Below are 16,849 nucleotides of genomic sequence, written 5' to 3'. Positions count from 1 at the left end.
CTGTCAGCTTTTTCAATTGTTTCAACTTCATTGATTTCGGCTCTGCTGTTGGTGTTGATTTATTCCTCTTTTTATTTTTTTTTATTGTTGGTCGTTCAAAACATTGCAAAGTTCTTAATATATCATATTTCACAATTTGATTCAAGTGGGTTATGAACTCCCATTTTTACCCCGTATACCGATTGCTGTATCACATCAGTTACACTTCCATTGATTTACATAATGCCATTCTAGTGACTGATGTATTCTGCTGTCTATCCTATTCTCTACTATCCCCCTTTGAGATGTAATGTTAAGACATTTGTTGACTTTCTTCTTTTAAGGAATGAACTCCATGCAATGAAATTTCCTCTTAGAACTGCCTTCATAGTGTCCCAGAGATTTCAATATGTTGTATCTGTATCCTCATTCACCTCTAAAAAAATTTTTTTAAAATCTCCTCCTTGATGTCTTCTGCCACCCATTCAGTAAGTATATTATTTAATCTTCAGGTGTTGAAGTAGCTTTTATTTCTTTTTTATAATTGATTTATAATTTCATTCCATTATGATCTGATAGAAAATATAAAAAAATAGAGATACTACCTGGAATTCTAAGAGTTGCTTTGTGGCATAATATATGGTCTATTTTAGAGAAGGATCCATGTGCCGCTAAGAAAGTATACTCTCTCATTGAAGGATGAAATATTCTATATATGTCAATTAAGTCTAAGTTATTGATTGTGTTATTGAGTTCTAGTTTCTTTGTTCAGCTTTTGTTTAGAAGATCTGTCTAGTGATGAAAGAGGTGTGTTAAAGTCACCCAAAATTATTTTGTTGTGGTCTATTTGACTCTTGAACTTAAGAGTTTGTTTTTAATGTAGGTACTCCATTGTTTGGGGCATATATATTTACAATTGTTAAGTCTTGTTGGTGTATGGTTCCCTTGAGCAGTATGTCCTTTATCCTTTTTGATTGACTTTAGTTTGAAGTCTACTTTATTTGATATGAGGATGGAAAACCTTGCTTGCTTCTGCAGTCTATGTGAGTGGTATGATTTTTCCCAACCCTTCACCTTCAGTCGGTGGATGTCTTTTCCTATGAAATAAGTCTCTTGGAGGCAGCATATTGTTGGGTCTTTTTTTTTTTTTTAAATCCAATCTGCTAGTCTGAATTTAGGCCATTAACATTCAGGGTTATTATTGAGATATGATTTGTATTCCCAGCCATTTTTGTTTATTTTGGGGATTTAACATGACTTGGTTTCTCCTGATTAGATTTTACTTTAGTGTAATCCCTCCCTCTGCTGATTTTCATCTTTGCTTTTCCATTTCCTTTGTGGAATATTTTGCTGAGGATGTTCTGTAGTGCAGACTTTCTAGTTATAAATTCTTTTAACTTTTATCATGGAAGGTTTTTATTTCATCATCAAATCTAAAGCTTAGTTTTGCTGGATATAAGATTCTTGGTTGGCATCTATTTTCTTTCAGAGCTTGGTGTATGTTGTTCCATGATCTCCTGGCTTTGAGGGTCTGGGTTGAAAAATCTGCTGAGATGCGAATTAATCTCCCCCTATATGGGATCTGAGTCCTCTTTCAGCTTAAGATTCTATCCTTATTCTATATGCTAGGCTGCCTTTTCATTATAATGTGCCTTGTAGATCTGTTGTAACTTTGTGCATTTGATGTCCTGTAAGCCTCTTGTATCTGGTTTTTCCAATTAGTTCTTCATGCTTGGGAAATTTTCTGATAATCTTACTGAAGAAATTGTGCATTCCTTTGGATTAAAACTCTGTCTTCCTCTATCCCAATAACTCTTAGATTTGGTCTTTTGATGCTGTCCCGTTCATGGTTTTTTCACTGTGTGATCAACTTTATTTTCCAGATTGTATACTTTGTCTTCATTATCTGACGTTCTTTCTTCCAAGTGATCTAGTCTGTTGGTTATGCTTTCTATTGAGTTTTTTATTTGATTTATTGTATCCTTCATTTCAAGGGTTTCTGTTTTTTTCCCCCCAGAATCTCTTGAAGTAATCTTTTGCTACCTGTATTTGCTCTTATCTCATTGTTGGAGTGATCACTTTTTGCCTATATTTGCTCATTTAGGTCATTCTTTAATTATGAACCTTCTGAACTGCAACATTTCATCAACTTTTCTTTCCATGGGTTCTGTTATTACAGTATCCTGGTTTGTTTGGGGAACTTTCCTCCCTTGTTTTTTCATGTTGTCTGAGATATTTCAGTTTCTACCCTATATTGTAGTGTCTGTGCAGATTGTCTGGAAGCCCATCTCACCTTGACGGTGGGCTTCCAGACCCTGCTGGTGTCCCTCAGTGTGTGCTACTGCATCTAAAGGTGGTGGTGGCAATAGCTTAGATAAGGTGCCCCAACATGGAAGCAATGTCTTATAGAGATGGGGCTGAAAAGGTGGGCCTCTCTCTCTTTGGGATGCCAACTTTGAGATGAAGCTGCTTCTAGATCCTGTCTGTTGTTAAAAAAGTTACGGGTTACTCTACCACGCGGCCTGCGCAGTGGTTTCATTAATGAGGTTCTGGCATTCAGTTAGTTAGAAGAGATCAAAATAAAACACACAGACAGTACCTTATTTTAATGCTAGGTCCAAGACGGCTCGCCTCTCTCTGTTTCCCTCCTCAAGCCGCTCAGCAGGGCAGCGAGGATTACTCTGGGCTAGCAGGAGAGAGAGAGAGCGAACACGCCGGGGATCAGCCTTTTATTTGGGGGAAACAAGAGATTCAGGGGAGAATTCCATCCAATGAAGGTTGAGGGGGGGCTGCACTCCAAGGTCAGGGTCAGTGATTGGGTCTCCAGGGTCAGTGGTTATGCACACCCCCACACGGATGGGCTCTCTCATCAGGAAAGGGTCGGGATAACTCCGACACAGCCAGAGTGCCTCAGGCCCTTAACGGGAGTCACCCAATCACGTGTCAGAATGGCTCCCCACAGGTTACTGTGTGGGGAAGGCTATGGTAGTGACTGCAGTGTCCCAAGATGGGTTAAGCCCCCCAGGTGTTGGGGGCAGAGCGAACTCGGACCTACTCTGGACCTATGCAAGTCGGTGTGGGTGGATTTGGGCTGGGCCTGGCCTCCTGCAGTAGTCTGCTGGTTGGAAGAGGCGGTACTGTGCTGGAGGCTGGGCTCCGGCGGGTGTGGGTTGATCTGGGCAACCCAGCTTGCCTACCTGTAGTAGTCTGCTGCTCTAAAATTTGTTATTTCTGAGTAGAGTCTTTCCACTGTAACATGTTATCTTTAATAAACAAAGGTGTTCAGAAAAAAGTTGAGACAAAACTAAGGAATATGCCAGTTCTTCTGACAGGCCTTAGCTCCTGGTTGTTGATCATAAATGATCTACTAGAGTATACATATCTCATGCCATTATCAACAGTAAGCATGGGGTGGGCACCCAAGGGCATGAGTCCCTCTGGGCAATGTAATCAAGTTTGAGGTTGGGATTCACTAAATTGTACAACATAAGATGATATCCAGGGCTTGGGAATGAGACCTCTGTTGGAACACCCTTTGGCATTGCTTACACCATTAGTTTCTTTCATCCTTTGGTGGTGTAGGTCTGTTTTAGAAGAAAAAGCCCAGAGTCGTGATCAGGGACCTTGGTTATTTTTATAAATTATTTGATATGATGGCAAGATGCATATTCTCCTGTCCCCAGAAAACAAGTAGATGTTTATTTTTGCTGTGTGCAGGAGGGAGAGAAGGAGATATGACTGGAGCAATGGGGCCTCCCCAATGTAGGGTTTACACTGTTTTCCATGGATCTTTGGCCTAGAAATGGAAGACACTCCTTGCCCTTCCACCCAGATCTGTTTTATCTGTGATTTGATGTTTAAATGGGATAACTCCAGCTTCTCCTCCATGTTGTTTATTTACCATTTTTTGTTGGGTATGAACTTGGCCGGGACACCTGGAGGTATAGCAGTAAGCACAATCTTAGTCTCCATGGAGAAACATCTGGTAAAAGAAATTACAAGAATGATATAGATTAAAACGGGGAAGGGTAGGTTATTGTGATGCCTTGTAAAAGAAACCACTTACCTAGTTTGAGGATGTTTCCACAAAGAAGCAACCTTCAAGTGTAACTTCAAGGCAAGCTCTTTGAGAGGCGAGAGAGTGTAGTAAATTTAGGATTCTAAAAACTGCAGGATGGTTGGAGCAAGAACCCAGGAGAGGTGGCAGCTTGTGGGATTGGAGAACTTCCTGGGGTCAGGATATAAGAGGGCATTATAAGCAAGATAAAGAAATCATATTTGGTCTTAGGATAATGGAGTTGTGGGCTTCATAGTGACATGATCAGATTTGTGCTTTTAAAATTCATTTAGGAATTCAGTGTAGACTTGATGGATTGGGGGGAACAATTCGAGACAAGAACACAAGTCACTGAAATTGTATAAATTGTCAATGACGGTAGCTTGGACCAACAGAATATAAATAAGAGATAGGCAGACAAAATATTTAGAATGGGAAGGATTTGGTGACTCATTTGCACATGGAGTAAAGATCTTTGGTAGATATTGATGCATTTCCTGAAATGAGGACACTGGTGGAATAGCAGGCTGGTTCCTCAGGAGCATCTGTTTCTTGAACCATGCATTGTTCAGAGCATGACAGAGCCCTTCCCTCAAATGACTTAGGACTTCAATGACTTTTTTTAAACCAAATGTAAACAACTATTGGAGAAAAGTTGTCAATCTGATTACAGCTGTGATTAAAAATGAACAATACAATGCATATAAGGAGGACATCTGGCCAGGCGTATATAATCCCAGTGTCTTGGGAGCCTGAGGATCACAAGTTCAAAGCCAGCCTCAGCAAAATTGAGGCACTAAGCAACTTGGTGAGACTGTCTCTAAATAAAATACAGTATGGGGATGTGGCTCAGTGGTCAAGTGCCCTTGATTTCAATTCCTGGTAACCCCCCCCCCCCACCAAAAAAAAGGACAACTGACCAGTTATGGGGAAGATGATTTCCTAAGAAAGTAACTTTGGGTAAGAAAATTCAAAATTACATGGAAAGAGCTTATAAGGTCAGGAGCCCTCGAGAGAAGCGTCTTGTAGCCTGTGTTAACCAAATAAAAATGGCTAGTGTGTGGAATTCTGGGAGCATGGAGAGGTTCATGAGGCAGGGATCATGTGATGGAATCTGGACTTCATCCTGACAACAAGAGGCAGCCCGAGAGGGTTTTAAAGTAGGAGATCACTCGGGGTTAAATCATTCAACACTGTGAAGTTGTTCAGTGATTCCAAAGGTCCTATCATTCTGTTGCCATAACAAAATACCTGAGATTAGATAGTTTACAAAGAATATATACTTGTGACTCACAGAAGCTATGGAATCTGCATCTAGTGAAGGCCTTCTTGCTGTGTTACATCAGGGTAAAGGACATCATATAGTGAGACAGACCAAGCTTGTTAGCTTGTGTCTCCCTTCTTATAAAGCCACTGATATCACTATGAGTGCCCCATCTCCTGATATCATTAACAGAATTTTAAAGATGAAATTTCCAATGCATGAACTTTTGTGGGGGCACGTATTGGATATTCTACTCATTCTCTATAGGACAAAGGGGGACCTGTTTCTTATACACTAGCAGCACTCATTTTGTTCCCAGTGATAGAAACTCAACTAAAGCCCTCACTGGCAGCAAGGGTACGGACTGGGAGTCTCTCTGCAATTCAAATCTTCCCCAGGATGTTAATCTGGTAAGCCTGCACCTACAGTTACTCCAATTTTCCATTGGATACAGTCGTCAGCAGTAGACTTAACTGCTCTATTTGGAGCAGAAGGCTGACACTCCCCAGGTCTATCACCTCTGATAGAGCTACTGCTTAGCCACTGGCCTCTGCTTCTCCCCCCTGTAATCCAGAAGCTGTGTTTGTTTTTTTTTTTTGGCGGGGGGTGTACTGGAATTGAACTCAGGTGTACTCAATCACTGAGCCACATCCTCAGCCCTATTTTATATTTTTTAAAGTTAGAGACAGGGTCTTACTCAGTTGCTTAGCACCTTGCTTTTGCTGAAGCTGGCTTTGAACTCGCAATTCTCCTGCCTCAGCCTCCCGAACCTCTGGGATTAGAAGCATGCACCACCTTGCCTTCTTGATCAATGGCAGCTGTTACCACGGTGGCAGTGGATGGTAATAGGAGTTGAATTCCTCAGGGGTAGCTGCTTTTTTTCCTTCAAGCTAGCCCAGTGGACCCGATTGTCTAAGAATCTGGAAGTACCAGTAGTTTAATGACAACACACTGTGAAAGCTTTTCTATCCTTCATTTGGAGACCTCTAAACACTTGGCACAGATTAGTCCTTGTCCTCTTAACCCCACCACTATTTAAACCTTCTCCTAGTTAGCTATCAGTCCCGAGGTTCAACTCCCCTCCACTAAGTTCATGAACCAATACACAGTGCATGGCAGAGTAGCCCTTCGGTAAGTGTTCAGGGTTTTGAGCTTAGTTTGGCCGGGGATGTTGGTGTAAGAAGACCATATTACTGAGAGTGGGGGAAAAAAAATTAAAAGACCATGGCTGCCTAATATTTAAACAAGCCTTTCACTGTTTAAACTAGAGCATTTTTCTGCCCAATGCAGAAACTCAACAGAAACAGGTTTACAATCTAGCATTGGACTTCCATATGGCTGAGTGTGACAAATGATGTCATTTGTCACAGATATGCTAGTCACCAACAGAATGATGAATGGTTCCAAATGCAGGTTGAAAACACCAGTTTCTCTGCTTTTCAATACGTACAGGGTTTTTTGTTTGTTTTTTGAAGTTACCGGACTTATAGGCCTGCTAAGGGCAAAGGGTGTAGACCTTGATGGGAAGGAGATGGGAATTTTTACTGGCAGCTATGGAACAACTGTTTCTCATTACCTTCAAATTTGGTATTGCTTTTCAGGAGTGGCCGGAGTGGATACCCTTCAATGAGTCCACTCTCCCCCCAGGAAATATTCCAGTTGGCTTGTATGGACCCAACCGAGGATGGACAATTCCAGGAACAGCAATCTCTGGTGAATGAACGAGTTACATGATCTCAAAAATACTTTCTTGGTTTCCTGATCCCTCCCACTCTTATTTTCAAATTTTATTTCATAGCCATGATCCATCATGAAAACTTCCCTTTTGGGAGTTTCCTATTTCAACAGCCTAGTTTTTCATGTTTTCTAAGAATATTCTGTCTTCAGGTTTTACAGTCTCAGAGGTCCCTTCACTACTACAGGAACTCATGTTGCCCTCTTAGTTTATGTCCTTGATCATCAAATGTAGGTGGCAAAAGTCATGTAAAATCTTGCCTTTGATAGAGTGGCCCCTGCCATGTGGCATAGTGTACCAAGAACTGCATGTAAGAACACAGAAATGCCCCTGCCAGCTCTCAGTGGCTAGCTTTCGGCCAGGAGGAGGCACAGAAGACTCTACCATCTCTGTGTGGGTTCAAGCAGGTGGTTCCACAATTCTACAAGGTCAAATACAGGCTCTTAAAGTCATTTTCCTGGACCCAAAATGAGTTTTTCATTAGCGTTGATGGTGAAATTTCTGAGAGGTCTACTGGGCCAAGTTAAAGTTTGAAGAAAGGCAGACTGTTTTGGCTTTGCTAACACAAAGCCACAAGGTGATTCCTAAAGCTAATCAACTTTACCATTATTCCTAGTTCAGGAGCAGTGAGCTCAAGTTCCCTCCCAAGCTTAATTGGACTGGAGAGGAAATGACAAAACCCAGCCTTTGCAAAAATCTGTATAGACAGCTAGTACTGAGTGAGTTCCATATCACTATGATTCATCTGTGGTTCTTTTTTTCTCCTGACTCCTCTGCTCTACTGTATATCTCAGAGCCATCCTGAACAGATATCCCTCAGAGGGAGCAAACCCTTCAGTAGCTCAAACAAATGGGTGATTCTGTCCTCTGGGATTGCTGAGGCTTGTGTGGGGGACACCTCTAGGCCAGAAGTCTCTGGTGCATGAGTAATTTACCTAAGGGTGTCTGTGAGGTGGGTAGAATTTCTTGGAATAATTCTGTCTTCCCCTCTGAGAAACTTAACATCAAAGCCTAGGGACTAATGGGTCCAGGTAATTTGAATCTTAAAATGGTCTCAGATTGCTTGCCTGGTGATACGTCTGGTAAGAAAAATTTTCATGAGACTTTATTACCTCATTTCTGTGGGTTTCTCCAGGGCTGAGCTGTAGTGCCAGGACTTTCTGGATGTGCGTTCATCTCGTTGTCAGTGCTGGTGTCTGTAATTTAATTCAGGTGTCAGCTGTGCTACACACTCACCACTGTGTACTTCTGCACATCCTGAGGCGTGGCCATAATTTGTGCGTGTGCATATGGAGTGTGTGTCTCACACCACCTCTGACACCTGTACCCTGAAGTGTTGTTACCACGTCTGTTTGGAGTCGGAACCATGTGCCATATAGAGCATGTATCGCAAACACTAGTTTTCTCAAGTGCACATATCACGTTCCTGGTAAGGCCCTCCTCTCATGCACACCAGAAATCACTGAGGAGAGTTCCCAGGTGCCTCTTCCTTTGGACAATACCCTGATACTCTTAGGATGTTGTTTTCTAAATATAAAAAAGCTTTTTTAAAAAAATATAATCTCCATATGCCCTAGATGTTCTTAGATCTCTTCTGGGTGGCCCATGTATGCATCTCTGTTCTCAAGTGTCGCTGCATAGCTGTCTTTCTAGAGCAAGCACAACTGCCACACTGATGACCTTTGATCAGAAAATTAACAAAGGATTTTGACAGGGACATAGAGCTAACCATCTAACACTCCAGAGGGGCACAATCCAATACATGAGGTACTTAGCCCTTGAAGAGTCCAAATAAAATGTAAAATTCCAATGATTACATAAGTAGCTTGCATTATATTTCTATTAGATGACGCTCGTTAAGAGCATCCCTGACGGGGGGGGGGGGGGGCACCTGTCACATTTGGGATGGTTTCAATCGAAAGAAAACTCTTGTCTAATGAAATATACATTTGATATCAGAGTAATTTCCCTTACAATTTAACAAAAATTCTCTTCAGATTGAAACAAATCGAACAGTAACACCTCTCAAAGTAAACTTCATGTTTCATAATGCCATAATATCTGCTTAGCAATTGGTCTTTACCTTTCAATCCCAGTTAGAATTTTGGGACATCTGGTATATGTACACACATACACAACTGAGACCTTCAAGATTCCAGTCTCCCTTCTGGAGGCAGAATCATCTCCTGGAGGTGAGAAGCAATGAGATGGAACCAAGTCCCACAAGCTTGGCTGTGTGTTTATTTCCAGGAGCCAGAGGTTAGTGAAATAAAAAGCGTGCAGTCCTCTAACCATGGCATCTGCCTTCCTTCGGACACCCAGGAGCGTGCGGGATCGGGGAGGGCATCCTCTATGCCACGTCTGACCGTGGATCCCCAGGTAAAAAGCAACCACCAGGTATCTTATGCAGTGGCATCCCAGGCTGTATTAGGTGGTGATGACACACCTGATGTTTTCAGGTGAGCCTGAACTTGTTCCCATCCCTTCTGTGAGAGCCTGCTCCTCCACTGTTTTCAGTGAGCCCCTAAACACAATAGCCTAGCCAACAAAATGGCATAACTTCCCCCACGGGACTAAGCATTCTCAAGACTTAAGCAGCCAAGCAAGAAAGATCTTCCAGGATTTTCCCCCAAGCACACATGCATTACTTACACACAGCTGTATGTCAGGACTGTCTTAGCCAATGCAGGCCACGCCTCATTTCTTTGTCTGTTTTCCTGGCTTCTTTTTTCTGTCTGTCTGTCGTACATCAGGTTTTGACAGAGACAAGAAGTTTTGGTGGATCTGTTTTGACATCTGTGGTTGAAGGTGGGCTGGTTAAGAGGGAGAGTGGAGCTTTCTTGGTTGTTAAATTTCAAGCTTTTCTGAGCTCCTGTGCTACAGGGCAGGGCCTTCTCTACACGGGCAAAACTGTACTTCTTCCAGGCTTGGCCTTTTTGACAATGGCCCTCATGTATTTCCAAGGGCTCAGGGCCTGCCCGGTTTTGCCTGGTGTACCCAGGTGCTCACTTTCTTGAGCACGAAGAGAAGATCCTGGGCCAGTTTCAGTGACTATGTTAACATAATCAGGGCACTTTCTTGAGCAGCCTCTCTAGCTAAAGTCTGAGTATGTGGGATTGGGAGTGAAGGGAGGCTGGATTTCCAGAGTGCATAACTTGCAGTTCTCGACAGTCTGCATTCCACTGCTGGACATTTAGCCCCCTTTAATAATTAATCCCATTCTGTGTTCCTCTGGGGATTCAAATTTCCAGGTGGTGACAGACCCCAGCTCCATGAGACGTTCATTTTCTACTATTCGGGATAAGCGTTCAAATTCCTCATGGTTAGAGGAATTTTCCATGGAACGAAGCAGTGAGAACACCTACAAGTCTCGTCGCAGGAGTTATCACTCCTCCCTGCGGTTGTCAGCCCACCGCCTGAACTCCGACTCAGGTGAGGGGGTCTTCAGCATGGCCCCTCTCGTCACGCAGCTGGCTGGGCTGTGGGCTCAGTCTGGCAAGGACCACAGATGACTGGAACAGAATTCAGAGGGAAGGGTGCTCCCATGACTGACTTAACATCTTGAAGCAGGCCAAAGCCTTCTGTATTCATCATAAATGCCGATGTAGTTCCTTCCAGAGTAGGGCTGTACAAATCAGTAGAATTGAGGTTTTTCAAGCAATCTTTTGCAAAACCATAGAGCTTCCTTAGGATGTATTAGGACCCACGTTTGTTAAAACTGCCAACTCCACTTCACCCAAATAGCACCACCTGGAATTGTTTCATGGATTTGGGCTTAAAGTTTTTTTCCCCCCCTCTCAAAATGGGAAAACATGGACAGGAAAAAATAAATAGTCTAATTCAACCTATTTTAGTAGAGGAAAGAACCAATTGAAAAATAGTGACTTGCCCAATATCGTGGAGACTAGACCCGAGATCCTTTAACTTCAACCCCAGGGTTCTCACCCTGGTGTCATTATTTCATTCATAGCACGGAACAGAAGGGAATGGAGAAGATTCTATCTTCCCCCACAAAAGCTACACATTCATGTATAGGACAAAGAATTCTTGAGCCATATTTTTGGCAAAGATTCTATCTTTAGCATAAATTGAAGAGAACAGATTGCATTCTTGACATACATGTCCTCCTAGTGACAAGGACTCCTCACAAAAGGGTCATTTTCTAGCATATCTCTTACTACCTTTGAGATCATCTTTTGAAGATGAAGATCTGGTGTCTAGTTAGGGCCTTCTCATAGGATGGAGAGTGGGCCCTTATCCCATCATGAGGGCTCCACTCTAACACTGTCCCTTGGGGACATAAACATGCAGTTCATGGCTGAGTTGTAACACCAAATGAGAATCCAACTTTAGGGGCCAGAGTAAACAGATATAATTTTGTCACCTTCTACAGGTCACAAGTCTGACACCCACCGCTCAGGGGGCAGGGAGCGGGGACGATCGAAAGAACGAAAGCATCTTCTCTCTCCTGATGTCTCCCGCTGCAATTCTGAGGAGCGAGGGACCCAAGCCGACTGGGAGTCCCCAGAGCGCCGTCAGTCCAGATCCCCCAGTGAGGGCAGGTCACAGACCCCCAACAGACAGGTGAGCTCAGAAGGCAAGTTGAGCCTTTGGCAGGACAGAGAAAGAAGGGTTCTGACAGAAGGAGCAGAACACGGTCATCACATGCCCTCAGCGACCCGAGTTCCCCAGAAAACAGCAGCATAGAGGCTAGCTGCTTTCTGCTTCTATGCTCAGAGATGTGAATTCACAGAAAACCAGATTTCTCCCCTAAGAAAGATGGTAGTGGCCAGAGGTCCTGTCCTCCAAATCCAGGTGTTTGGGAACAAAGGGTAGTCCTTAAGTCAGAGCAATTAAGAATTATTTACCTACTGTCCAGCCATCCTAAGCGGGGAACCATATCTCCTCTGGCTTTTCACTGAAACCTGATCTATATCTAATAAATAGCAGCTGTATGAAAACTTTCTGACCCAGTATCAACCCTCACTCCCAGCCATAGTTCTCCTCAATGCTCTTTGATCCCAGATGCAGTCGGCTAGAAGGAACTAAGGCAGATTTTGAGAGGAATGGGCAGTTTGCCTTTTAGAATGTTTTTCAAATTTCACTGTAGAACAGAATCACCTGTGGAGTTTGCTATCGTCACACATTCCCAGGACCCAGAAGATTCTAGTGAGACCCAAATCAGTATTTGAAACTATCAGATGGTTCTTAGGTCACGTACGCTTTGAGCAGTACTGTGCTGGCATCCACTCAATATGCCAGCTCTAGTACTCTTGGGAATACGCAAGGATGTCATGAAGGACTGAACCAATGATGTGTGGCTACAGGATTTGAGGACAGCAAGGGAAGGAAGTTGATACCCTTAGAACCCACTTTCCAAAAAGTTTACCAGGCAGAGCAACTCCCAGTGTTCCTTCATCTTTCACCGAGTTGTGTCTTTTTCTCAGGGCTGCCCCTGGAACTTATCCCCAGAGAATTGTTTGCATGTTGAAAGTTGAGATGTCTAGGTGGTATATCCCTGAGGGATGTGCATGGTACAGGGGACTCCCTCCTCAAACATTAGACTCCAAGGGCTCTCTGGAGAAGGGGTTAGGGACCTTAGCAGGGCCCCAAGTGGTGATCAGTCTAACATGCCATGTTTCTCTTGCTGTGTAGGGCACCGGATCCCTGAGTGAGAGCTCCATCCCCTCCATCTCTGACACCAGCACCCCAAGACGAAGTCGGCGGCAGCTTCCACCTGTCCCACCAAAGCCTCGGCCCCTGCTTTCCTACAGCTCCCTGCTGCGACACGCTGGAAGCATCTCTCCCCCTGCCGATGGAAGTGAGGGCGGATCTCCTCTGACCTCCCAAGCCCGGGAGAGCAGCAATGTTTGCCTGGCCGAGTCTTCCAACTCCCCACACCCCCAGCAGGGCCAGCATTCTTCCCCACAGCGCTACATCTCCGAGCCCTACCTGGCCCTGCACGAAGACTCCCATGCCTCAGACTGCGGCGAGGAGGAGACACTCACCTTTGAAGCAGCTGTGGCTACTAGCCTGGGCCGTTCCAACACCATCGGCTCAGCCCCTCCCCTACGGCACAGCTGGCAGATGCCCAATGGGCACTATCGGCGACGGAGGCGTGGGGGGCCTGGGCCCGGCGTGATGTGTGGGGCTGTCGGCGACCTCCTGAGTGACACAGAAGAAGATGACAAATGCTAGAGGCTGTTCCCCCCTCCGATGCATGCTCTTCTCTCACAGGGAGAAAACCAAGACTGAATTGGGAAGCCTGTGCGGCCCCGGGGGGGAGGAAAAGGGAGAAGGAAGATGCGTACATTAGCAGAAGAGGAAGTAAAGGACAAATGGAAAAGCAGTCAAACCCACCAAACCGCTTTATTTCCCTTTGCAAGATGGGCACTGCCATAGTTCTGCCTCTTTGCTGGGGAAAGAAAGTACAGGAATATGGAGGGTTAGGCCCATGGAAGAAGGGACATGAGGGTGGCTTGCCTTCCCTGGCCCCTTCCTACCTTTCTATAAGCCCAGAAGGGATCTGGCTGGCCTGTGTCTACACTCATTGCCTTGTGCAGACTGTAACTGGGGATCAGTGGAGACCGAAGGAGACCAATCTCCTCCCCACGACTGCCAGCAGGGAAACTGCAGCAGCACCTCACACACTAGCCTGTGGCTTGCTTCCCCCTGAGAAGCACAAGCCGAGTCAGGAGCACTGGCTGCCCAAGGAAGGAAGCAGGAAGGGAGGGCGGAATAGCTCAGGGTGCTGTGGCAGCCGCATGGGCTGGTCTGGGTGAGAAAAGCCATAGCCCAGCAGCCCGTATCATGGAGGTGAGGGCCAGAGAAAGGACTGGAGGTGCTGGTGGGTACAGTCCTAGATCCATGTATAGGTGCTGTGGTAGTGAGAAAAGGTGAAGAGGTCCCTCAGGGACCACAACCGTGTCTGCAGCTCCGGTAAGGGTGATGTTGTTAAACAACACCTATGGCCAGGCACCAACCTAGGTCAAGTTCAGCCACAGTGTGGGAGCCCATGCTGGCCCCCGCAGTGGCTCTTTAGATGCTGGTTGGGGGAAACCCTAGGGTGGAGGTAGGGACCTAGGGACTCAGTTTGTTTTCCAACCAGCATAGGAGTAACTTCATATTGGGAACAGTGCTACAGCCATACCAGCACATCCTGGTTGGAGGCCAGTATTGAACCTATGTGCCAGACAGTCTTTCCTCCCACTTCCCCAAGAACCACCCTCACCCACTAGGGACTTCTATAAGGATGGGAAAGGCTGATAGACTAAAATGAGAAGTGTCAGTTTATCAGGATGTTTATGATGATTAGTAAATATACCTCAGCTTCAACCTTGGCTGTTCCTTCTAGCAAAGTAGGCTCTGATGATGGGGTCCCCCCAAGTCCTGAATGTTCCCTGGACCAGGGCTGGGCTTTACCCTTCCCCAGAGTGAAAGCTGGGCAGAAGACAGCCTTTAGCCACGATGTCATTCCCAACCTTCCATACACAGATGCAGTGAGAGAGAAGCTTCGCTTGGCCTGTCAGTGTTCCTTCAGCATACGCTTGATTGCTGCAGTCCACGGAACACGTCCTGTCCATCTGGTGGAGATGCACCAGGCCCTTAAGCCTCTCCAAAGTGCCATCACAGCAGGTGAATGACTATTCTGGAGGGGGTGTCAGGCAGGGCCCTCCTTAGGGAGACTTGAGGACCCCTGTAGTGGGAGCTCAGTGGATAAACACTTACTTCATCCCCCTCCAGACAGAGTCCCTAGGACTCTTAGGTATGAAAAGTCCTTTTTCTTAGAAGGAGCTTCTCCTTTCTTGTGAAGTTGTTTCTTTTCTTCCCAGTGCTGGGTTGAATAGAAATAAGGCACAGCCACAGTTGTACTAACAAGCCAAATTCAACCAGTGGCTGGAGAATCACTTGTGCTAGGCCTGCCTGCTCTTCTAGGTGATGGAGCTTCCTGACTCATGGTCAGCCCCAAACCAAAGTAGTCCCAGGACAGGGGGCCAATGAGACAGATACCAAGGCTTCCCACTTATAGACCCTCTTCCAGCTTTGCCAGTTTTCCTCTCCCACTCAGCACGTGTATGCTTGGGGACAGCTGGGAATGTGATCCTAATGGGTGTGCTCGTGACATGAGACTCTCATGCTGGGCTTTGTATAGTTTCAAAGGTTCTCTCTGCTCAGCCTCACTCCATGCCAATGTGCTGCTGTGGGCTGCCTTGTGTGCACAAAACTGCTTTCCTCACCCCAGACGGCAGCTTTCCTTAAGGAAAGCCTACAACGGGGTGGCCATTCTAGCTAGCAAGTGGTGATAGTTTATGCCATTTTGACAGTCCTAGAAATGTGGGCTGACAGAGTAATTGTCAGTAATGGAATTTGCAAACAATAATTCTGCACACCGAGTTCCTGAATAAAGCACTGTTAAGTTATGAAGTGCTACAGGTGTGGTCACCTGACCACTTGTTTTTGTTTTTTAATACTAATGAAATATTGAACTTCCCCTAAACAAGAAACCAGCTTTTTCCCCCTTAGCCTGCACTTACCCTTCTATTAAGACCAGAAAATGAAAGAGGATTTTCTGGTAAGTCATGATCTCATAATCATCATCTTTGGTTTCCTCCTGCCTCAATATAAACAGGAATGCCACCCTTCCCCCTTGTAGCCATTGAGGACTTCCCTTCCTACATCTCAGATTTTCTTTCCCTTGAGAGGAATCCCCCTTAGACTCGAAAGCCCATGCTTCTCTTGTATTAAGCACCACAGTTGCATCTTGTGATATGCCGCATGATGAATCTGGGCACTGGAGGTTCCTTCCGAAGATTCTTTAGCCAGATGTCCAACTACTCTTGCTAATGTTAGTCTTCACCATCTCCTCAAAACAAGGAGAGGAAGAGGAGAATAAACCAAGGTAGGGAGATGCTATAACCAGGTGTGTATTTATCCCTCTCTTCACTCAAGGCTCTGAAGTCAGGTGGGGAATGCACACCACCATCTCCCTCTGCAGGAGGAACATGCTTGTAACCAGGCACCCTGTGAGCCAGGGTTGGCAAAGAATCACCTGGCCTGTGGAGGGATGGTGCCCTGAGCATCCTCCAGGCTCCAAAGGTGCATGAAGACAACTACCCACAGACAGGAGGTGTTGGTGGTGCTGTTCCACTCTTCCAGCTGAAGAAGCTATTTCTATTCCTGGCATCTCTTCTCACCATCCCCATACTGTACTGAGGGCACTGAAAAACATTTTCCTGAAGCTGACCCCCGAGCCTTCTAAATTTTGCCCTCCTTTGACTCTGTGGCCAGAAAGAGAAGACTTTTCCCCTTCCCTACACACATCCCTGACCCCCCCCCCCTGAGCCCACATCTCCTGTAACTTCCCATCCCCACCTTGGTTTTGCTGCCTCTTAGCCATCTTAGGATTGGGTCTGTGCTGAATCCAGCCAAGCTGTTTGCTGGCCTGACTGCCTCTACCATTAGAGACTTACTAGGTGATCTTCATGGGGCCATCAGAGGTAGGCTGTAAGGTGTGCATGAAATGTTCTCATACTTGATGAAAGCTCACTGCAGAGAAGGCTCTTGGCATAGCAGGACCGCATTTACAAAAAAAAAAAAAAAAAAAAGTAGGAAGTTCTTAACATTTCATTACATCCTATTTCTAAAGCCTGCTATGGATATTTTGGTTTTGGACAGAGTAGTCCTTTAGTGGATGGAGCTAGGGGTGATTTGAGAGATTCATTTCTGAGCTGTTATAATATTGAAATACTGTGAGGCTGTGTGTAAAGGGTAAACATAACAGAAGGGAAGCAGATAGTCTCACAAAAATCTCTGC

The 16,849-nt window shown here is 45.1% G+C and overlaps 1 protein-coding gene across 1 annotated transcript in view; it reads left to right on the top strand.

Annotated features, from left to right (window-relative positions):
* The window catches only part of CACNA1E (calcium voltage-gated channel subunit alpha1 E), a 494,748-nt gene extending 478,254 nt beyond the window's left edge, over nt 1-16,494 (top strand). The window contains exons 45-49 of the mRNA XM_081297504.1: nt 6,902-7,013; nt 9,286-9,414; nt 10,287-10,467; nt 11,429-11,619; nt 12,691-16,494. Of these exons, the coding sequence (XP_081153630.1) occupies nt 6,902-7,013; nt 9,286-9,414; nt 10,287-10,467; nt 11,429-11,619; nt 12,691-13,233 (1,156 nt within the window). The 3' untranslated portion in view covers nt 13,234-16,494. The remainder of the gene's footprint in view (nt 1-6,901; nt 7,014-9,285; nt 9,415-10,286; nt 10,468-11,428; nt 11,620-12,690) is intronic.
* The last annotated feature ends 355 nt before the right edge of the window (nt 16,495-16,849 follow it).

Source organism: Spermophilus citellus, assembly GCF_964194105.1.
Source record: "Spermophilus citellus genome assembly, chromosome: 6".
NCBI classification, from domain to species: Eukaryota; Metazoa; Chordata; class Mammalia; order Rodentia; family Sciuridae; genus Spermophilus; species Spermophilus citellus.
The sequence above is the reverse complement of the archived record's forward strand: the minus strand, read 5'-3'. Positions and strand labels throughout refer to the sequence as shown.